At 44.4% G+C, this 23,580-nt stretch overlaps 1 protein-coding gene across 3 annotated transcripts; it reads right to left on the bottom strand.

The window, feature by feature from the left end:
• Positions 1-19: 19 nt before the first annotated feature.
• On the bottom strand, positions 20-22,166 carry Zdhhc4 (zinc finger DHHC-type palmitoyltransferase 4). 3 transcript variants are annotated; one of them, XM_059249391.1, is made up of 8 exons: positions 22,079-22,166; positions 21,288-21,463; positions 10,393-10,517; positions 8,802-8,875; positions 7,309-7,487; positions 5,377-5,502; positions 4,227-4,471; positions 20-360 (listed from the first exon to the last, which is right to left on the bottom strand). In XM_059249391.1, the coding sequence occupies exons 3-8, from the start codon at positions 10,507-10,509 to the stop codon at positions 70-72; spliced, it is 1,032 nt and encodes a 343-aa protein (XP_059105374.1). In that variant the 5' UTR covers positions 10,510-10,517; positions 21,288-21,463; positions 22,079-22,166; the 3' UTR covers positions 20-69. The 3 variants fall into 3 exon arrangements, with proteins under 3 accessions (XP_059105374.1, XP_059105375.1, XP_059105376.1); XM_059249392.1 differs by lacking the exons at positions 21,288-21,463; positions 22,079-22,166 and having other exon boundaries at positions 7,309-7,574; positions 10,393-10,431; XM_059249393.1 differs by lacking the exons at positions 7,309-7,487; positions 10,393-10,517; positions 21,288-21,463; positions 22,079-22,166 and having other exon boundaries at positions 8,802-8,870.
• Positions 22,167-23,580: the final 1,414 nt, after the last annotated feature.

Below are 23,580 nucleotides of genomic sequence, written 5' to 3' on the forward strand. Positions count from 1 at the left end.
AATGCTTAGGAAATAAATATCCATATGTACAAATAGATGTGTACTGTATTCAAAAGAACACTTCCCATTCTATTTCTTCTTTTTCTCATAGCAGGGGATGGCAGGTAGAAAGATCTCTTGAAGGTTGCTCCAAAACCCATGGGAGTGAATGTTCTGATAGATGTGAGGCTCAGCTGATGAGGACCAGGCCACTAGAGGGCAGTGCTGGCACCAGGCCCAGTCACCTCTACACCACTCATTTGTGGTCTGGTTAGTGGCAGCTAGGTACAGAGCGAAGCACAGGTAGCCGGCCAGGAGCAAACTCAGTACCATGACAAAGCCCAGCAGGAAGATGATCCTTGGGAAAGCCAGGAACAGGTACTGGGGACAGAAAAGCATAAGTGTTAGCAAACAGACTATGACACCTGTGAGCAGCAGCCCTGACTCAATGTGAAGACGCTGAGCTCAGTTCACCCCCTGCATCACATCTGACCCACCAGACCGTACACACAGCTCAGAGGTACAGCAATGCCGTAGCATTCATGAAGCCCTGGGTTCAAAACTCTCTTTCTCTCCTCTCTATGTCTCTCTGTCTGCTGAACATAGATATGAGTCACAGTCAAAACAGAAAAACAGCCCAGGAATAATCCCAGTGTGTGCAAGAGTTTCTTGCTGAATAACTGAGGTGTTCACAACACAGGCGAAAGACGACTCAAGACACAGCCCTTTGCCAGTCCGATATTTACAAGATAAATAGTGAAGACAGTTCATGCATCAAACTAAAATCCTGCAAGGCAGACCAGTGTCTCTCTTTAAACCACTGAGCACAAAACACCAGCACAAGGACACTGATGGCAGCACCAGCCCTTTCAGTCTCTTCTTACACACAATGGTGTGGGCTGGTTAGCACAACACTCAGAAGGCGGAAGCAGGGGAATGGGAAGTTTCAGGCCAGCCAGGTTGCAGATACCTTGTCTCAAAAAAAAAACCAAAACAATAACAAATCAAATGACCACGCATAAAGAAGAGTAAAACTTTGGGTCTGTCACACTACAGCACATCAAGGAGCCATTAAAAATCAAGTCAGATTGTGGAATATTGCCCAATGAGACAAGTAAGCCTCAGGGCTCTCACTGATTCGTTATGTGAGTGCGGCACAATGATGGCGAGGGTATAATAAAGGCAGTCTGGGAGTCCATGCCCAACTTATGTGCCAACTAGAAGACGGACTACCTCTGGGAACTGAAACTGAGGGTAGGTTTCTCACATTGCAGTTTTTCTTTTAAACACTATTTTTTTAAATCTCTGGGTGTGAGAGTTCAGGTGCATGTAGAGGTCAGAGAGCAGGGTCGGGCGTCTGTCCTTGCTTTCTGCCTTGCCTGAAGCCATGTCTCATAGCTTACCACTACATTGCCACGTTAGCCTGGTCTGGCAGCTTCCGGGATTCTCCCGTCCGTGCCTCCCAAACTCTCACCTAGCTGCAGGAGTGCACCACCAGACTGTGCATGGGTTCTGGGATCCAAACTCTCACCTAGCTGCAGGAGTGCACCACCAGACTGTGCATGGGTTCTGGGATCCAAACTCTCACCTAGCTGCAGGAGTGCACCACCAGACTGTGCATGGGTTCTGGGATCCAAACTCTCACCTAGCTGCAGGAGTGCACCACCACACTGTGCATGGGTTCTGGGATCCAAACTCTCACCTAGCTGCAGGAGTGCACCACCAGACTGTGCATGGGTTCTGGGATCCAAACTCTCACCTAGCTGCAGGAGTGCACCACCACACTGTGCATGGGTTCTGGGATCCAAACTCTCACCTAGCTGCAGGAGTGCACCACCACACTGTGCATGGGTTCTGGGATCCAAACTCTCACCTAGCTGCAGGAGTGCACCACCACACTGTGCATGGGTTCTGGGATCCAAACTCTCACCTAGCTGCAGGAGTGCACCACCACACTGTACATGGGTTCTGGGATCCAAACTGAAGTCCTCAGGTTAGTGTGCCATGTTCCTTACCCAATGAGCCACCTAGATCCCAAGCCAAATATGACTTCTTGGTTATTAGAATATCATGTTGTTTTTATAAAACGCAGGGTGAAAAAATTTAGAAAGATTTCAATGTTTTTGGAAGTCAGAAGAGGAAAAACCACTCATCAAAACTCTTGATGAGGGCAACTGTGTAGCACAAGTCACAGAGAGGAGAAACATGTGAAGGATGCCTCAACTTTCTTATACCAAAACTCCTACACCAACTGGGCATGGTGGTAATACATGTATTCCCAGCACTTGGGAAGCTGAGACAGGAGGATTGAGTATCTAAGCAAGCCTGGGCTACATAGTGATACCCTACCCCAAAACCAACAACCAACCAACCAAACAAACCCTTTAAAGGTAGGGAGGTAAAAGTATTGGTGAAGATATAAAGAAACTAGAAGCCTTATGTATACGCTGCTTGTAGGAGACATTCAGGCTGCTGTTCAAGTGGTTAAAAGCTCCCATGTGACCTTGTAATTCAACTCCTAAGCACACACCCAAGAGAAGACATGTTGACATGAAATGTGTATGCACTGTTCACAGCAACATTACTAAAAAATAACCAAAAAATGGAATAGCCAAATATCTGCCAACTTCTGAACATATAAAATATACTATATATAATATAGTATTGCTTGGCCACAGAAAGGAATGAAGAACAGACTCTGGCTACAGCATGTACCTTCAGAGCACTGTAAGGAGCCAACGTATAGGGACACATACTGCATGACTGAATCTATGAAATGGCCAGTTCAGAGGTTCTCAACCTGTGGGTGGAGACCCCTTTGGAGTCAAATATCAGGTATCTCGCATATCAGATTATTTACATTACGATTCATAACAGTAGCAAAATTGCAGTTATGAAGTAGCAACAAAAATAATTTTATGGTTGGGGTTCACCACATGAGGAACTGTGTTAAAGGGTCGGAGCATTGGGAAGGTTGAGAACCACTAGTCCAGTTAAAGGAAATTCATAAAGCAAATGAATGATTCCTATGGCCAGGGAGGATGGAATGAGGAGTGTTTTTTCAGGAGTAATAAAATGTTCTCAAATGTAAAAGTGGTAATGGGAACACTACTCTGCTACCCTAACACCACTGACTTGTACATTCACATAGCACTGAGTTTGATCCCCAGCTCTGCATAAACCAGGCTTAGTGGTACACACCAGTTATCCCAGCACTCAGGAGTGGGAAGCAAGAGGATCAAAAATTCAAAGCTAGCCTGACGTATATGAGACCCTTCACAATAAATAAATTATATTAGTTTAAAAAGTATGTCAGCTAAGTGTAATGGCACATACTTTTAATCTCAGAACTCTGAAGAGAGAGAAACACAGATCTCTATGAGTTCAAAACCAGCCTGGTATACATATCAAATTCCAAACCAGTCAGTCAGAGACTGAAGAAAATAAAAATAAATGACCTAGAACCCAAGATTGGGAGCTCAACACCCCCAGGGATGAACCTACTACTATTATTTTGCTAAATGGACACAGTATCAAACTACCCTCTAAATTCATATTTCTCTACCCATAGGTTAGTGAAGATCTCAGGCCTCATCAGAGAAAAATCTTGCTAGTGGACAGTGGCTAGTGCAGTCAACTGGTCGAAGTGCAGAGAGTCTGTGGAGTGCTCAGCCCTAAACAGGACAGAACCCTCTCTCTCTCTCTCTCTCTCTCTCTCTCTCTCTCTCTCTCTCTCTCTCTCTCTCTCTGTCTCTCTAACACACACACACACACACACACACACACACACACACACACACACAGGACAGGAAGGATTGGATTGGAGTTAAGCAGTGTCTTCTGGACATGACAGGATCATGATCTCATAGCAGGTGAAGTTGTCTGCACAAGATCAAGCCAGGCAACATTCCAGCATAGAGCAGGGAGGGACACCAGCCCCCACCCCTAATGAGGAGCTGTAGATGGTTGATGGCTGAGGGAGGGGGGCAGTCAGTTTCCTTTAAGGGTGTGGCTCCTGGGGGTTGACATGATCCAGTGAAAGACCTCACCACTACGAGTACATGGGCAGCACAAACCGGGCCCCATGGGTTTAAGAAAAGAAAAGAGAAAGAAGGACACAAAGTTGGGAGGGGCAGAAAACACTGTATGTGTGTATGAAATCCTCAAAGAGCTCATCAAAATAATGGAGTTTTTAAAAAGAATAAAAGAGTAGCTTTACGTTTTACAGTTTAATTCAGCAAAATTACCTGAATAAGAAAGACTGTGTCCACAGACTGGAAATGCCCCAAGTCATCAATGTAAGTTTCCTGGTACAGATCCGACGCTGCCACTAGTCGGACCAGAAAGGCAGCGCTCAGGATGGCTATGGTGGCAGCCGATGCCGTCAGTGTCAAGAGGTAGATGAGGAAGTACCTGGTGTTCCAGGCCCCAATGCAGTTGTTCACCCAAACACAGTGATGATCGAATCGGTGCACGCACCAGTCACACACCCCTGCAAAGAAAAGAAGGTGGCAGAGCCGGTCTGTCCTCGCTGAGACAATGAAATCAGGCACGCTCCCCGAGACCCTCACTGGAGCACGGCAGCTGTTGTCACCAAGCTTTTAGAGCTGCGGCTTCTGAGGCTGGAGGATGGCTCGGGGTGTGAATGCTTGCTGGGCAAGCACGGATTCACATCCCTAGCGCGCACGGATGCCAGGCGGGTTTGCAGCCTCCCTGTAATCGCAGCAGGCAGAAGGCCACAGGAGTCCCTGAGCAGCTGGCTACCTAGACTGCCTGAACGAATCAGAGAGCTCTGGTTCGGGCAAAGTCCAACCGTCAATATACAGGGTGAAGAACGATAGAAGACGCCCAACCACCAACCTCCGGCCTCCACAAGCACAGGCCACACATCTACCCCCACACACGGGAACATGTGCACGCACACACGTGTATGTATTTAAAGAAGAACTGCAGTGTGTAACTACTATAGTCACTGAGCACCAAGTAGGGACAAGAAAAATCTGAAAAAATAGTTTCTTGACATTAACAAATTTAGTGGTTTTTCACTTATGCAAAACTCCTGAATTCAGTGTGAACACTTGGTGGCACAAGAGTGAGTCTACTACTTGTTGTGGACAGTTTGCTTCCCTTTTCCTGGAGTTGGGGATGAACTCAGGCCCTGCGTTTTGTTAGGTGTGCATTCTACAACTTCTGACCCCCATGTCAGTCCACTGTTCTACCAATCGCCTCGTCAGTGTGGCTGTGTGAAGGAAAATGTCTTAGTACTGGGTTCGGCTGTGGGAAACCGTGGAGAATGGCCAGCATGGAGCTTGGTGTGCACCTCCTCTGGTAGCATGGCCTTGTGGACAGATGGGTGTGTGCTGGGGAGGGCAGTGGAGCCCCGAGAGACACACTTACTGCAGTGCTTGGACCGGGCTGGTTTCCTTAGGTCACAAGTGGAGCACCGCGAGTTCTCTGGAAACATTACATCATCGAATTCATAGACTTGCAGAAGTAATGACTCATTCATTTTATTGATGGTGCCTGAGAAGAAAAGGGATGTCAGTTTTAAGCAATATGGTTGACCAGGCCTACGAAACCCAAACCGGCATGATGCAGCTAAACTTGCGGTGTTTACTATTTTAAAAAATTCACTTTACGTTCTGTGGTGTTCATGGGTGTGGATGCACATTGTGTGGAAGCTGGAGGCCACCTTCCAGTTTTGTTTCCTAGGTGTCAGCCAGCCAACTTTTCTTTCTTTTTTTTTTTTTTAGGCAGATTCTCACTCACTCGGGGCTCAGCAATCAGGCCAGGCTAGCTGGCCACCAAGCTCCAGGGCTGCTCCTGCCTCTGCCTCCCACTGCACCCAGCTCCTGGGTTGTTGTTGTTTTTTTTTTTTCTTCAGTATGTTCTGGAGATTGAACTAGGGTCCCTATGCTTGCATAGGAAGCACCTCACCAACACAGCGACCATCTAGCCTCTAACTCACTTTGAGTAACAACTGGCTTATTGAGACATAACTCAGAAATCCAATTCACTTCTTTGCTGTATTTATGTAGTGTCCTGTGTTGGAGTGACTAATGTGTGCGGAGGTGTGTGGGCTACAGCACATGTGAAGGCCACAGAGCAACTGTGAGGAGTCAGGGTCTCTCCTCCCACTGGATGTCCTAGGATCAAATTCATTGCCAGGCTGAGCTTGTGCCGCACGCAAGTGCCTTTGCCCACTGAGGCATCTCACTGGCCCTTTATTTGGTTTCTTGAGACAGTTTTCACACTGTAGCACAGGCTGGCCTTGAATTTGATGCAATCCTCCTGCCCCAGCCTCTGAAATGCTGAGATTATAGATGTAAGCCAATTTAAAGCACACTCAGTTCTGTGGTTGACAGGGCACCAGGGTTGTGTAACCATCGCCGCAATCAATGTTGGAACACTACCATCACCCTGAAAAGTACCTTTTAAACAGTCACTCCCAATTCCTCTCTAACGCACTTACAGAAATGGAGCCCTATGGCTGGGAGTTAGTACAATGGCAGAGCACTTGCCTAGCATCCAGAGGGCCTGAATTCAATCTGAATTCAATCCCCGGCATCATTACAAAAGAGAAGAGGAGCCGGGCGGTGATGGCGCACGCCTTTAATCCCAGCACTCGGGAGGCAGAGGCAGGAGGATCTCTGTGAGTTCGAGGCCAGCCTGGTCTACAGAGTGAGTTCCAGGAAAGGCACAAAGCTACACAGAGAAACCCTGTCTCGAAAAACCAAAAAAAAAAAAAAAAAAAAAAGAGAGAGAGAGAGAGAGAGAGAGAGAGAGAAGAGGAAAACCGGGCCGGGGTGGTGCACACAATTAATCCCAGCACTCTGGAGGCAGAGGCATGTGGATCAAAGTGAGTTCCAGGACAGCCAGGGCTGTTACACAGAGAAACCCTGTCTAGAAAAAACAAATCAATTAATTAATTTAAAAAGTAAAATAAAATAAAAAGGAAGCTGTGTCATACTGACCATAGCTCCAAGTAGACATGAGCAAGTGAATGAACATTTCAAAAACTAAAAAGTGTACTGAAACCAGCACATGGCTGTGACCCCAGCATGGTGGCACAAGTAGGAAGCTCGTGAGTTCAAGGTCAGCCTGAGACACAGAGCAAATCCCTGTCTCAAAATAAACAGTGCACACTGGAAGATTTCACACTAGTTAAATAACCCATGGGTCAAAGACCAAGAATAAAACAGAAAACACTCAAAACTGAAGGAGTGAAAACGTGAGAGAGGGATCTTCTGCCATCTTCTAGGGAACAGCGTTACCTATGACATGATCAGCAAGAGGCTTGAGCTGGTACTAGCCTGATGCCTGACTTACCCGGATTGGCTGAACTAGTCAGGGTGAAGAACACCAGGTTCACGCCCAGCAGCAGGTAGGGCAGGAGGAGGTAAGGCAGATAGAACTCCAGCTCCTGGCAGTAGCCAAATAGCTCCACGGTGTACTCAGCATAAACCAGCCCTTGCAAGAGCAGGTGCAGGGCAATGAAGGTAGGGTTGCTGGAAGGAATCACATGTGGCTTAAGCACAGGCCCCTCCAAGAAGAAATCACATGAGTCCAAGGACCATCCCTAGGCCAGTCACTTCCTGTAAGAGTTAAATACGGCCCCAACGTGATACACATGCCTGCAATCCCAGCACTTCAGGGATGAGCCAGGTCTGCCTTGAGTTTGAGGCCAGCCTAGGCTACACAGCAAGTACAGGCTAGCCAGGGCTATATAGTAAAGCTCTTGTCTCACAACCAAAGTAAAAGCTAGGCAAGGAGGTGCAAACCTTTAATTCAAGCACTCAGGAGGCAAAGGCAGGCAGATCTCTATGAGTTCTACATAGAAAGTTCCAGGCTAGCCAAAGCAACATAGTGAGACCCTGTCTAGAATAATAATAGTAGTCGTAATTGGGGTTGGGAAGGTGGTTCAGTAATTGGGGGCATGTGCTGCTGTTGCAGTGGACCAAGTTCAGTTCCCAGCATCCACACAGGGGCTCACAACCCTCTGTAACTCCAGTTCCAGGGACTCCAATGCCTGTGTCTGACCTCCACCAGCTCCTACACGCATGTGGTACACACACACTCAGGCATATACACATAAATATTTAAATGAAACAATAAATGAAAAACCAACACATTTTGCATAGATTTTACAGAACTATTTAAGAATACTTTGCTATTTCTTTTTTTTTTTTTTTTTTGGGGGGGGGGTTTTCGAGACAGGGTTTCTCTGTGTAGCTTTGCGCCTTTCCTGGAACTCACTCTGTAGACCAGGCTGGCCTCGAACTCACAGAGATCCTCCTGCCTCTGCCTCCCGAGTGCTGGGATTAAAGGCGTGCGCCACCACCGCCCGGCGCTACTTTGCTATTTCTTCAGCATCTTCACTTGAAAGCAGACCTGATGGCAGTAGGCGCAGTGGCTCACGACTGTTAGCCAAGATAACAGGGGAAGCTGAGGCTAGACGACTATCACGAGTTTGTCTGGTCCATGTAGCCAATTCCAAGCCAGCTGTAAGCTTACCTGAGCTATAGAATGAGACCCTGTCTCAACAAAACCAAAGCAAAGTGGCCATGTTGGTCTGGGGTTATAGTTCAGTGGCTGAGGTAGAGAGCTTGCCAGACACACACAACATCCTCAGTTCAATCCCCAGCACTATAATCAATCAAAAAATGAAAAGGTAAAAGCAGGCATCTTCAACACTCTGGAAGCTTCCAGCCTCCTTCCCCTTCTAGGCTGGAAACCACAAGGCACTTCCAGCAGCTACAGCATGGCAACATGCAATCCTGCAGACTGAATCCGGCCATGTTTAAACCCTGATCCACAAATACCGTGTGTGGAAGAGCTGATGAAGAAGCCTCTGCGCAGCCCTCTGAAGGCATTGTGGGATTACACAGGAGCACACCTGAAATCACAGGAGAAGGGTCAGCCTCCCTCCTCAGTCCCCTCACTCCCACACAAACTGGCAAGGGTGGTAGTTCTAGCCATTGTATCTTCATACGACAGAGAAGCAATCCAAGAGAATAAGGAGGACTTGCTTCTACTACCTTTCCTTCCAGGCCAACTTGCCCACGTTGTTATGGTGCATGTGTGTGGCGTGTTTCTGTGCACATGTGTGCACATGTATGTGCTCAGAGGTTGGTGTCAGGTGTCTTCCTTGATGGCTCTCACCTTATATATTGGCACAGGGTCTCTCAGAGTTCACCTATTTGGCTAGTCTAGCCACCAATTTACACTGTGGCTCTCCTGTCATTGCTTCCCAGGTACTAAAATTATAGGTTGGCCACCATCCCAGCCAGCATTTATGTGCATTCTGGAGATCTGAACCCCCAGTCCCTCTGGTTGCCCTCTAACACTCAGCCATCACCACAGCTCCCCCTCTACTTTTGAAACAGTCTCATTATGTAACCTAAGCTAGCCTGGAATTCATGATCCTCCTGCCTCAGCTTCCTAAGTGCTAGGATTTAGGAGGTGTAGACAATTTCTGCATTTCTGCTTTGACTGCAAAGATGTACATGTCAGAGTCTTTGAAGAAAAGGGAGTGGGCAGAGGCTGGTGTGAAAGCTGCCTTTCCTTACCCTGAGTCCCCATGTTCAAAGTCCAGAGCCCCAGGGTCCTCCCAAGTCTACCCCTTCTCACGGCTACTTGCCCCCATTTTGCTTTGACCCCCAGAGGAAGATGGATGGTATGATGTCAGATGATGATGGACAGCCAGATGCTCAGCTTACTGCTCACATGTCTCCCACTTCTAGCTTCACGCCTGCTGCAAGCATGTCTGTGCAAACACTCTTCACATCCCTGACTGCTGTGGGATGGTCTGTATGTCAAATGTGTTGCTGATTGGTCAATAAATAAATCACTGATTGGCCAGTGGCCAGGTAGGAAGGATAGGCGGGACTAACAGAGAGGAGAATGGAGAGAACAGGAAGCTGGGTGAGGGAGACACTGCCAGCCGCCACCATGACAAACAGCATGTGAAGATGCCGGTAAGCCACGAGCCATGTGGCAAGGTATAGATTTATAGAAATGGATTAATTTAAGATATAAGAACAGTTAGCAAGAAGCCTGCCACGGCCATACAGTTTGTAAGCAATATAAGTCTCTGTGTTTACTTGGTTGGGTCTGAGTGGCTGTGGGACTGGCGGGTGACAGAGATTTGTCCTGACTGTGGGCCAGGCAGGAAAACTTTAGCTACACCTGACCAACTACAAGGTGTTTAAAAAGCCAACCTTGAAAACTAGACCTATCTCAAAGCAAAGTAACAAGACTACTTTTTGTTTGTTTGGACACGGGGTCTTTCTATGGTCTTTCTATCAGCTTCCCAAGAGTTGGGATTAAAGGCAAGACTCACAGCACCTGGCCCAGTGAGCCTTTCAGACTATAGCTAGTACAAACTTCAGCAGTATCCAAGGATCATTGTACCTGTGCTCCTCCCAGGACCAGGCCTTTCAAACGCTGGTTTTTTGTGATGATGCAGATCATGACAACACCAATCAATAAGAAGGCCAGGTAGAACAAGAAGAGAAACAGGAAGTCCATGCTGGAGGCTGTGAAGAAAGACACAGCGTGAGTAACTGCTGTGGAAGGATTTATCTATCCCCCAGCACATATCCCAAGCCCTGAGTTTATTCCTGCATTTGAGATTCATACCCAGATTGGTGGGCATTAGTCCATCCTCAGATGAACACTGTGGTCTGCCTTCAGGGCAACAAATTCCTTTTATTAGTTTGTCTGTGGGCTGTGTGTATACTTGTCTGTGTGTGCACATGTCTACAGGTGTACATGGACAGGTTTATGTGTGCTCAAGCCAGAGGTTGACATATCTTCCTCAATTATGCTCCATTTTATTTTAAATTATACTTTATTTATTTGTCTCTGTGTGTATGTGGGTGCCACGGGGTGTGTGTGTGTGTGTGTGTGTGTGTGTGTGTGTAGGACAACTTTTGAGAGTTATTACTCTTTTTCTACCATGTGAATCCAGGGAACTAAACTCAGGTTCATCAGGCTTGGCAGCAGGTGCCCTTACCCACTGAGACATTTCCCTAGCCCTGGGGCTTGGTTTTATTTTTGTTATTGTTTGAGACAGCGTCTCAATATGCAAATCATCCTAGCCTCAACAGCATGCCTCTGCATCTTAAGTGATGGGATTAAAGGTATGTATGACCATGCCCAGACTTATTTTTAATTTTTGAAAATTTCTTTGTGTATGTGCATTTGTCTAAGTGTGGGTGAATAATGTCGTCTGATGGCATGTGTGTGGCCGTCAGAAGACAACTGTGGTGCTAATCCTTCCCCTCCCCCTTGTTGTTTCTTCGCTGTGGTGTTTGCCAGGCCAGCTGGCCCGTGTGTTCCTGAGGATCCTCCCATTGCACAGTAGGAAAACCGGAATTACAAAGACACATGCTACTACATCAGGTCTCTACATATGTTCTGGAGATTTGAACTCTGGTCTTCACACTTGCAAGACAAGTACTTCACTCACGAAGCTAGCTCTCTTCCCAAAGTATTGGTCAAGGCAACCCAAGTCAACGGGGTCCTTTCTTTCCCCTGTCAGTACTGAGAATTGAACCTAGGGCTTCATGTATGCTGGGCGAGCAATCCGTCAGTGAACTACCACCCATCCCTTTTCCACATTTTTTTGAGGCACGCTCCCTCTCTGAACCTGTAGCTCACAGATTCAGCCACACTGGCTGGCCAGCAGGTCCAACAGACCCACTGTCACCTCCTCCCCTGGGCTGGGATTATAGACCTGTACTGCCCGACACATTTTTTTTTTTTTTTTAAGTAAGATGAGAAGGGCCTTCTTATTTTACTGTTTATTTACTAATCTGTTGTTGAGGGTGGGTGCTTGCAGGTGAATGTTTGCCGGCATGAGGAGGATGTCAAGTGTTCTCTATCATTCTCCATCATATGCCCTTAGAGTCTCCTGCTAAACCTGGAGCTCCCTTTTTACTGTGGTACTGGGGACTCAAACTCAGGACGTCATCCTTTCAAAGTAAGCACTCTTACCCACTGAGTTATCTCCCATCCCCTCAACTTTTGTGCTTTAACATTAGGTCTGGCCATCAAGTTTGAGTCCTCCAGATTAGAAGGCATTATCAACAGAGCCATCTCCCAACCCCTTATTTGTTTTTTGAGACAGGGTCTCACTAGGTAACCCAGGGTAGCTTGGAACTCAAAATTCTCCTGCCTCAACTTTCAGGATATTGGGATTACAGAGGTGCACCACCACACCCAGCAACAAAATATTTTACTTCCATAAGTAGTCACATAGAAAGTGATAAAGTCCCACACACACACACACAAAGAACTGCAGACCTCATCAGAATGAGCAATTCCTAAAAGTAATCAGGTTCCTAACCCAGAATCATGCATCATGGCCTATTAAACAGGTCGGTGGCACAATGTTACAGATCACCATGAGAACCAGAAGAAATACAAAGGCCTATGTTAAGAAATTGGAAATGGTCGGGCAGTGGTGGTGCACGCCTTTAATCCCAGCACTCGAGAGGCAGAGGCAGGCGGATCTCTGTGAGTTCGAGGCCAGCCTGGTCTACAGAGTGAGTTCCAGGACAGCCTCCAAAGCTACACAGAGAAACCCCCGAGTTATCTCCCAGTGTGATTTTTGTCTCGAAAAACAAAACAAAACAAAACAAAAAAGAAACTGGAAATGGGGGGGGGGGGCGCACTGTGGGGAGAGCGCACTTAGGAGGCAGAGGCAGGTGGATCTCTGTGAGTTCCAGGCCAGCCTCGTCTACAGCATGTGTTCTAGGACAGCCAGGGCTACACTGAGAAACCCTGTCTTAAAACGAACAAACTGGAAATGGTGGCACTGTCTTCCAGGCAGGATTCTGGGCCAGCATTCCAACTCAGATAATCAAACCAGAAACTATTAACTAATAAAAGAGGAAACCAGAGGCGCGGCGGCAGCGGCCCGCAGAGGCAGGCAGGCGCGGCAGCGGGCGGCGGGCAAAACACAGTTGCAATAAAGACCAGAAACTGAGCTATTACCCGCCTAAGAGTTAGTGAAAACAAGCTCTTAATCAAGAGCTTGGAACAGGGACGCCTTTAATCCCAACACCTGGGGAAGGAGCCATCTCTGTGGGACGGAACCAGAACTGATCTGAACACTCTGTCTGAGACCAACCAGGGCCCAGCTGCTCATCCTGTCAAACCCAACAACTTGGAGGTGTTGGTGAGACTACCCTGCTCAGCTGAAATCCGTCCGGGAGAGGATTCAGAACTCTACAGTTTGAAGTCTGAGAAAACAAGATCAGCTGAGGAGTTGACGAATGAACAAAATGTGACCTAAGAACACAGAAGAAGGCACCACCCAGCCACCGAACCAGATCACCAGAATTGTAAATATACACTTCACCGACTGAGAACAGGTAAGCTCCCATCTCCAGACCGACAGATCAGGTCCCTAGCCACTAGGCCCTACCCATTGGAGTCCCAAAGACCAGACAGCTTCCTTTCCCTGCTCCTCCACAAAAAAAAAAAAAAAAAAAAAAAAACATCTAACCCCTACGAACCTAACAACCACTGAAACCATAAGCACACCCTGCACCAACTGGGAACAACTGCTCCCAGAGACAGAACTCATTAATGCTGATTTGACTAAGCTGCTCCCGAAGAAACAGAGCCCAACAGCACCAATTTAACCAAGAACTCCTAGTGAACCAAGACTAAAAATTAGAACAAGAGAGGCACCTTCAGACACAGACACCGCCTGCACCGAGCAGAGGGAGAGATGAGTAGACGCCAGTGCAAAACTACAGGCAACAACATAAGGACCTATATGACAACATCAGAACCTAGTGATTCTACACCTGCAAGACCTGAACATACCAAGGCAGAAGAAGTAGAAGAAATCAGTCCTAAAAATGACTATAAGAAGATGATAGAGGCCCTTAAAGAAGAAATAAAAAAATCCCCTTAAAGAGGAAATAAATTCCCTTAAAGAGGAAATGAAAAATTCCATTAAAGAGGAAATAAAAAATTCCCTTAAAGAAATGGAAGAAAAAACAAACAAAAAATTGGAAGAAATCAAAGAAAGCCAAGAAAAAGTAATTAAACAGATGAAGGAAACAATTCAAGATCTGAAAGTTGAAATTGACACAATAAAGAAAACACAAACTGAGGGAATGCTGGAAATAGAAATCCTGACTAAACAATCAGGAACTACAGAAACAAGCATAACCAACTGAATGCAAGAGATGGAACAGAGAATCTCTGACACTGAAGACACAATAGAGAAAATAGATTCATCAGTCAAAGAAAACACTAAAAACAAAAAAGTCGTAACACAAAACGTCCAAGAAATTTGGGACACCATGAAAAGACCAAACCTAAGAATAATAGGGATAGAAGAAGGAGAAGAATACCAACTCAAAGGCACAGAAAATATATTCAACAAAACCATAAAAGAAAACTTTCCTAACCTAAAGAAAGAAATACCTATGAAGATACAAGAAGCTTACAGAACACCAAATAGGCTGGATCCAAAAAAAAAAGTCCCCTCACCACATAATAATCAAAACACTAAACACACAGAACAAAGAAAAAATATTAAGAGCCGCAAAGGAAAAAGACCAAGTAATATATAAAGGCAAACCCATCAGAATAACACCAGACTTCTCAATAGAGACTATGAAAGTTAGAAGGTCCTGGACAAATGTTATGCAGACACTAAGAGACCACGGATGCCAACCCAGACTATTATACCCAGCAAAACTCTCAGTCACCATAGACGGAGTAAACAAAATATTCCATGATAAAACCAGATTTAATCAATACCTGTCCACAAACCCAGCCCTACAAAAAGCACTAGAAGGGAAAATCCAACCCAAAGAAGCTAAACACACCCATGAAAACTCAGGCAATAGATAATCCCACACCAACAAACACCAAAGAAGGACAACACAACACAACCACAAAAAATAACAGGAATTAACAATCACTGGTCATTAATATCCATCAATATCAATGGTCTCAACTCACCTATAAAAAGACACAGACTAACAGAATGGATAAGAAAACAGGATCCCTCCATCTGCTGCATACAAGAAACACACCTAAACTTCAAAGACAGACACTACCTCAGAGTAAAGGGCTGGGAAAAGGCTTTGCAAGCAAGTGGACCTAAGAAACAAGCTAGTGTAGCTATCCTAATATCTATTAAAATAGACTTCAAACTAAAATCAATCGAAAGAGATCAGGATGGACATTACATATTTATCACAGGAAAAATCCACCAAGATGAAGTCTCCATTCTGAACATTTATGCCCCAAATACAAAAGCACCCACATGAATAAAAGAAACACTACTAAAACTTAAAACGCACATCGAACCCCACACATTAGTAGTGGGAGATTTCAACACACCACTCTCACCAAAAGACAAATCTACCAGACTGAAACTTAACAAGGAAATAAAGGACCTAACAGATGTTATGACTCAAATGGACTTAATAGATATCCACAGAACATTCCATCCTAACAAAAAAGAATATACCTTCTTCTCAGCACCCCATGGAACCTTCTCAAAAATTGACCACATGTTTGGTCACAAAACAAATCTCAACAAATACAAAAAAATTGGAATAACCTCCTGTATCTTATCGGACCACCATGCTTTAAAGTTAGACTTCAACAACAACAAAAATTATAGAAAGCCTACATGGAAACTGAATAATGCCCACCTGAAACATCAATGGATTAAGGAAGAAATAAAGAAAGAAATTAAAGATTTTCTAGAATTCAATGAAAATGAAAGTACAACATACCCAAACTTATGGGACACTATGAAAGCAGTGTTAAGAGGAAAATTCATACCTCTAAATGCACACATAAAGAAGATGGAGCAATCCCATATCAATGAATTAACAGCACAACTGAAAGCTCTAGAACAAAAAGAAACAAACTCACCCAGGAGAAATAGATGCCAGGAAATAATCAAATTGAGGGCTGAAATCAACGAAATAGAAACCAAGAGAACAATACAAAAAATCAATGAAACAAAGAGTTGGTTCTTTGAAAAAAATCAACAAGATAGACAAACCCCTAGCCAAATTAACCAAAGGCAAAGAGAGAGCACCCAAATTAACAAAATCAAAAATGAAAAGGGAGACATAACAACAGAAAACGAGGAAATCCAGAGAATCATCAGATCATACTTCAAAAATCTGTACTCCACAAAAATGGAAAATCTGGAAGAAATGGACAATTTTCTGGATAGATACCACATACCAAAATTAAATCAAGACCAGATAAACCATTTAAATAGACCAATAACCCCTAAAGAAATAGAAACAGTCAGCAAAAGTCTCCCAACCAAAAAAAGCCCAGGACCAGATGGTTTCAGTGCAGAATTCTACCAGACTTTCAAAGAAGAATTAATACTCTTCAAATTGTTTCACACAATAGAAACAGAAGGAACACTACCAAACTCTTTTTATGAGACTACAATTACCCTGATACCCAAACCACACAAAGATGCAACAAAGAAAGAGAATTACAGACCAATCTCCCTCATGAACATTGATGCAAAAATACTCAACAAAATATTGGCAAACCGAATCCAAGAACACATCAAAACAATTATCCATCACGACCGAGTAGAATTCATCCCAGGGATGCAAGGGTGGTTCAACATACGAAAATCTGTCAATGTAATACACCATATAAACAAACTGAAAGAAAAAAAAAACACATGATCATCTCATTAGATGCTGAAAAAGCCTTTGACAAAATCCAACACCCCTTCATGATAAAGGTCTTAGAGAGACCAGGAATACAAGGAACATTCCTAAACATAATAAAGGCAATTTACAGCAAGCCAACAGCCAACATCAAATTAAATGGAGAGAAACTCAAAGCGATAACCACTAAAATCAGGAACAAGACAAGGCTGTCCACTCTCCCCATATTTATTCAATATAGTACTAGAAGTTCTAGCTAGAGCAATAAGACAACAAAAGGAGATCAAAGGGATACAAATTGGAAAAGAAGAAGTCAAACTTTCACTATTTGCAGATGATATGATAGTATACATAAGTGACCCCAAAAATTCTACCAGGGAACTCCTACAGCTGATAAACTCCTTCAGTAAAGTGGCAGGATACAAGATTAACTCAAAAAAATCAGTAGCCTTCCTATACACAAATGATAAAAAGGCTGAGAAAGAAGTCAGAGAAACATCACCCTTTACAATAGCCACAAATAATATAAAATACCTTGGGATGACACTAACTAAACAAGTGAAGGACCTTTTTGATAAGAACTTTAAATCTCTAAAGAAAGAAATTGAAGAAGATATCAGAAAATGGAAGGATCTCCCATGCTCATGGATAGGTAGGATTAACATAGTAAAAATGGCAATCTTACCAAAAGCAATCTACAGATTCAATGCAATCCCCATCAAAATCCCAACACAATTCTTCACAGACTTGGAAAGAAAAATACTCAACTTCATATGGAAAAACAAAAGACCCAGGATAGCTAAAAGAATCCTGTATGATAAAGCAACCTCTGGAGGCATCACCATCCCTGACCTCAAGCTCTACTATAGAGCTATAGTAACAAAAACAGCTTGGTACTGGTATAAAAACCAACATACAGACCAATGGAATTGAGTTGAAGACCCTGACATTAATTCATGCACATATGAACACCTGATTTTTGACAAAGAAGCCAAAACTATACAATGGAAAAAAGAAAGTATCTTCAACAAATGGTGCTGGCATAACTGGATGGCAATATGTAAGATTACAAATAGATCCATATCTATCACCATGCACAAAACTCAAGTCCAAGTGGATCAAAGACCTCAACATAAATCCAGTTACACTAAACTTAATAGAAGAGAAAGTAGGAAGTACTCTTGAACGCATTGGCACCGGAGACCATTTCCTAAATATAACACCAACAGCACAGACCCTGAGCACAACAGTTAATAAATGGGACCTCTTGAAACTGAGAAGCTTTTGCAGGGCAAAAGACACAGTCAATAAGACAAAAAGACAGCCTACGGAATGGGAAAAGATCTTCACCAACCCCACATCTGACAGAGGATTGATCTCCAAAGTATATAAAGAACTCAAGAAACTAGACATCAAAATACTGAACAATCCAATTGAAAAATGGGCTTAAGAGCTAAACAGAGAATTCACAAAACAAGAATCAAAAATGGCTGAAAGACATTTAAAGAAATGCTCAACATCCTTAATCATCAGAGAAATGCAAATCAAAACGACTCTGAGATACCACCTTACACCTGTCAGAATGGCTATGATCAAAAACACTAATGACAGTCAATGTTGGAGAGGATGCGGAGCAAAGGGAACACTCCTCCACTGTTGGTGGGAATGCAAGCTTGTACAAGCACTGTGAAAATCAGTATGGCGGTTTCTCAGAAAATTAGGAATTGAACTAACTCAAGACCCAGCCATACCACTCTTGGGCATATACCCAAGGAATGCTGATTCATACCACAAAGATACATGCTCAACTATGTTCATAGCAGCACTATTTGTAATAGCCAGAACCTGGAAACAACCTAGATGCCTGTCAACTGAAGAATGGATTAAGAAAATGTGGTACATATACACAGTGGAGTACTACTCAGCAGAGAAAAACAATGAAAGCATGAAATTTGCAGGCAAATGGATGGAACTAGAAAAAAACATCCTGAGTGAGGTAACCCAAACCCAAAAGGACAAACATGGTATGTACTCACTCATAAGTGGATTCTAGAAATAAAGAACAATCAGACTACAACTCACAGAACCATGGAGACTATATATATATATATATATATATATATATATATATATATATATATAGCATGGGGGACCCTAGGACGACTGTGGCTTATAATAAGTTTTGGTTTTACTCAATTACTGAGCAAGCCTCAATGAAACATTTCACAATTAAGATGGGAATACATACTGTATCAAGCTGATAATAGAAAGGTGGATAAATTGATTAATTTGAAAAAGTGAAAAATGAAAAAAAAGAAAGAAAAATTTGAACTGTTTAAAAAGGAGCCAAACAAACATATTTTGCTGGAGTAAAAAAAGGGGGGGGGGGGGACTGGGGACTCATCATTCCTCTCCACATTCTATTCTTTCCCTTGTTTTATATATTTTAAATTTTTTATTGGTGGTTTCTGCTGGAGTATCCACTGCAGATAAGCACTGGAGGTCTCCTGTTACAATTCACTCTCTGGAACGATGGAAGGGTCTTTCTACTAGCACTTGAAGGAGACCCGATCTGGTGTTGGTGTAGGCCCGTGGTTCTGTTTGTCTTTCCTCAGGACAATGAGGTTCCTCTTTGGATTCCTGAGCTCTGTGTTCACCCTGTGACTGCTGCTGAAACCCAACATAACAGAGACCTATTGGGCCTTAATGAAAAACTCTCCACTTCCAATGCCAATGGGGATTGAGAGCCCAATATGGCCAGCTTTGGCAAGCATTAACATAAGCCTAGGAACTGTAGCCATGCTTTTGGATTCTCCAGAAGAGCTGCCAGCCTAAGTCATGCTGGGATCAAGAAAAATGGGCCTTGGAGGTTCGTGTTCCTGGAGTTGTGTATCCATGCCAGTGGATGTCCACAGGCTCCAGAAGAGAATTTGACATTGCTGCTGCTGTTGTTGCTGTTATAGCAGTGGTGGCCACCGCTGCTACTGTTTCTGGGATTACCATTTTATAATTGCTTACTACAGCTAGCACAGTGGAGACCCTGGCAGCAAAAGTAGCTACAACAGTTAATTAATCTTTCATTCTATTGGGCATGATAAATTTAATTCAATAGTTATATACATTTCGATTGGCTTTGAAAATTATAAATTTATAAACTCAAGTTCCATTGGCTTTTGGGATACCATCTTACAAGGACTCCAATTTGCAGTAAGGCTCGTTAAGGAAGGGAATGGCTCAGTTGCCTTTAGCCTACTGGCTATGGGTGGGATAGGACCTCTGTTGGTCTTTTCTGTGTCCAACACACTGATTGCAAGCCCAGTGCCACTTTGAGATCTTTGGCAGCAGTTAATTCTGCAACTCACACACGATTGAGCCTGTATGATAATGAGTATTCAGAGATGGGTAATGCCTGGGGGGGTGCTCACCAACCTAAGACAGAGCGCCTGTGTGGCCTGGGCAGTGGTCTCCATGACAGGTAAGGTGACCTGCTGACTTCCCACTCAACCTAAGTCAGAAGCTCATTTTTTAGTAAAAGGGGGACCTGTAGGGCCCTGCCCCCCCCCCCATTTTGGGTAACTGTTGCCTTGCCTGCTGACCTTGACCTTAATATCCTCCCTATGCTAATCCCTGCCGGGTTCCACGTTCCACCCTCCTGAATGCTTAAGGGAAGTTCCTTGTCTGTGTATCCTGCATAATGGGCGTTAACAGCTTAGATGCAAGATTGTAAAACATCAGTAGCGAACTTCTGCCCTCCAGGGTTCTCCCATTGTGCTGTAAGCCTGTATTTAAGACCTCTTCCCTCCTTCAATAAACAGCATTCTGGCACACAAAAAAAAAAAAAAAAAAAAAAGAATTCACAAAAAAAAAAAAAAAGGAAATCTATAAAACAAGAGAAAATATTTCTAAGGACCATATCTGGCAACAGGTTAATTTCCAAGACTTTTGGTATTGTTTGTAGGTTCAGCCTTCTCTTGTATCTATATGCCTCAGCATACTGTCATGAAGTTCTCTTCAGTTTAGCACCTTATCTAGCTCTGGTGTTAGAATGATGATTTCAACATAAAATATCCTGAAAAATGTACATTCCTCCTCTACTTTTGGAACACTTACTCTTTTTGAAAATTTGTTCAAATTCTTCAGAAAGTATATAACATCCTAGATTTTGCTTCATTGAGAGATATTTGGTGGCTAACTCATTTTTCCAGATGTAATCTGTTTAGATGTGTAGATATTCTGCTTCTTTATCTTATACTTAGAATTCTGTATATCCACTGAATCTATCCTGTATTAGCAGTAAGCTAACGTTGTTTAAATTACTCATACTAGTATAATAATCCTTTGTGTTATCTCTGGGGCATCAATTTGATTGTCAATGCTTTTATTTACTATTACTTTTTAATGTTTATCTCCTTTTCTTATTTTAGGGAGATGTGTTCAGTGGGGGTAGAGGAGTTGGAGAGATAGATATGATCAAGACTCACTGCATACATGTAAGAAAAATTTAAAGTATAAAAAGAAATTTGTTAAATGCTAATCTTAATGTAAGTTCTTATCACAATAAAGACCACATCAAAAAAAAAAAAAAAAAAAAAAAAAAAAAAGAGCCGTTCTCACAAGGTAACAGAAGGTCTCCCGCCTACATATTTCTCTTGGTCGGACACTGTTCAGCGGCACCTCTAGCATTCATTCCTCTTTGCCACATCCACCGAGAATTCAGATAGCACGTCAGCTTGGGTAGCGCTGTGCGTCTGGAACGTGCAAAGATGGCGGCATGGTCGTTCCAGAGCTGGCTGCGGAGACAATCAAGTGCAACGCTTACACCGTGTTAAATAAGCTTCAATAGCGGGATGCACTGCGAAAGGCGTTTGGAAGTAGAGGATACTGCCCCGCTGCTGAACTGGGACGAAAATTTAAAGTGCAGTAGCTTTGGGTCTACCACCCCTATAGATGTCACTCTCACTATAGGTATCTCCGCGGCGCCCTCATCGGGGTCCAGACACAGGGCGAGGTGGCCCCCTTGAGGTCCCGGATAGTTTTCCCTTGGTGGACACTTTCCGGACACACTATAGTCAAGACGCTCGCGTACTTGAGGTCACAGAATCTACCGCTGTTGATGAGAGCAGGGAAGGGTAGTGGTGAATGGAGCTCATCCTACAACCAGACCCGGGATGCATCAGGCTCCGAGAAGATCAGGGAGGCTCTGCAGCAGGGTGGGAGACCGCAACTGCGTCCGGAGCCCGGAATGAGGACCAGGCGGACAGCCGACTGGGAGGGGAGCACGCGAAGCGGGGTGCCGGGGGCTCGGAGAGGACTGTGGTCCCACACATAACCAGGAGGTCTAAACACCGGGTACCGACGGCCGCCGCCCAGCCTGCGTGTCACAGAGCCTCCCGAAGCTGCCTTACCCCAGTCCCAGACAACTGTCAGCCACTCGCAGCTGGCGCCATCCAAGCGCTCCCTGAGACTTCCGGCGCGTCCTTGGCGTCATCGGAGCCCGCGAGAAGGATAACTTTCGTCGGAAGTAGTTCCCCGAGGTCGGAAATCATCGGGATTGCACGCTTGTGCCTGTAGGACGTTCTGTTTTGTTTTGTTCTCACCTATTTTCGTTGATTTTATTTCTCTTCCCCCCCCCCCCCGCTTCTCTTTTAACATGTCTCCCTCCCTCCTCCTCTCCGATCCCTTCCTTTCTTCCTTCCCACCTTTACTATTACTTGACATTTTCCTACGTGTGTACAACAGATCTTGGTCATTCCCCACGACTGCTCTCATCCCCCTCCTACCGACTCCCTTCATTTCACCAAACCCCCATCCCATTTTCGTGGCTTTTAGTTGATTCGTGTGGGTGGGTTTGTTTGTTGTTACCCACTGAGTTTAATTCGGATTTCTTGTATGAACATGGTTAGAAAAGCTATTTTCTTTTTCTTTTAAAAATTTTATATCTGGGTTGGGGATTTAGCTCCGTGGTAGAGCGCTTGCCTAGCAAGCGCAAGGCCCTGGGTTTGGTCCTCAGCTTAAAAAAAAATAAAATAAAATTATATCTAAAGCTAAGGTCTCCGCTAGGCATTGTGGCTCAGACCTTTAATCCTGGCATTCAGAGGGCAGAGGCAGTTCCATCTCTTTGAGTCTAAGGCCAACCTGGTCTACATAATGAATTCCAGGCCAGCCATGGATACATACCTAGAGCTTGTATAAAACAAAACAAATGAGCAAACAAAACTGAAGTCCCACGGCATTATACCAGGCTGGTCTTGAGCTTTTGCACCTCCTTGTCTCAGCCTTCCTTTGTTGGGATGACAGGCATACACAACCACACCCAACACAGGAACTGGAATTTTCTAGCACTTTTGCAAAAAAAAAAAAAAAAAAAAAAAAAAAGGAGAAGACTGTCTTGGGTCTGGTGCAGGAGTACCACTGGGCTGCACAAAACAGCCTGGGCCTTCTCTGTGTCCTGGGAGGAGCTTGGTAGTGGCTCCTGACAACCCAGCAGGTGCCCTAGACAGTGGCATCTGTGTCTTACAGGTGGACAGTTTACTCACAGTCAGCCACATCCTTGGGACCTGGCCCAGTCCCCAGCATCTTCCACTACAGAAGTCATATGTCCCCATTTGAGTCAGATTCTGCTGTATGCATGCCCCTTGCTCCTGTGTACAGCTCTGAACATCCTCCCTGTGGGGGGCAGTGACTAGTGTTTGGCCAGAATCCTTGAGGATAAAAGGGCTATTTTGATAATAGGCAGGCTTGGGGTGAGAAGAGCTACTTCCAAACATAGCACCGAGAAGGTCCCTGTGAATGTTGCTTTGCTCTGAATGCCTGCAGGTCCTCTAAGAACTATTCTTGACACCTCTGAAAAACAGGTCCCTTTGAGGAAAAATGTCTGATCTCTGGCCACCTACCTCAAAGCTCACTT

Source organism: Peromyscus eremicus, chromosome 23, assembly GCF_949786415.1.
Source record: "Peromyscus eremicus chromosome 23, PerEre_H2_v1, whole genome shotgun sequence".
Lineage (NCBI taxonomy): Eukaryota > Metazoa > Chordata > Mammalia > Rodentia > Cricetidae > Peromyscus > Peromyscus eremicus.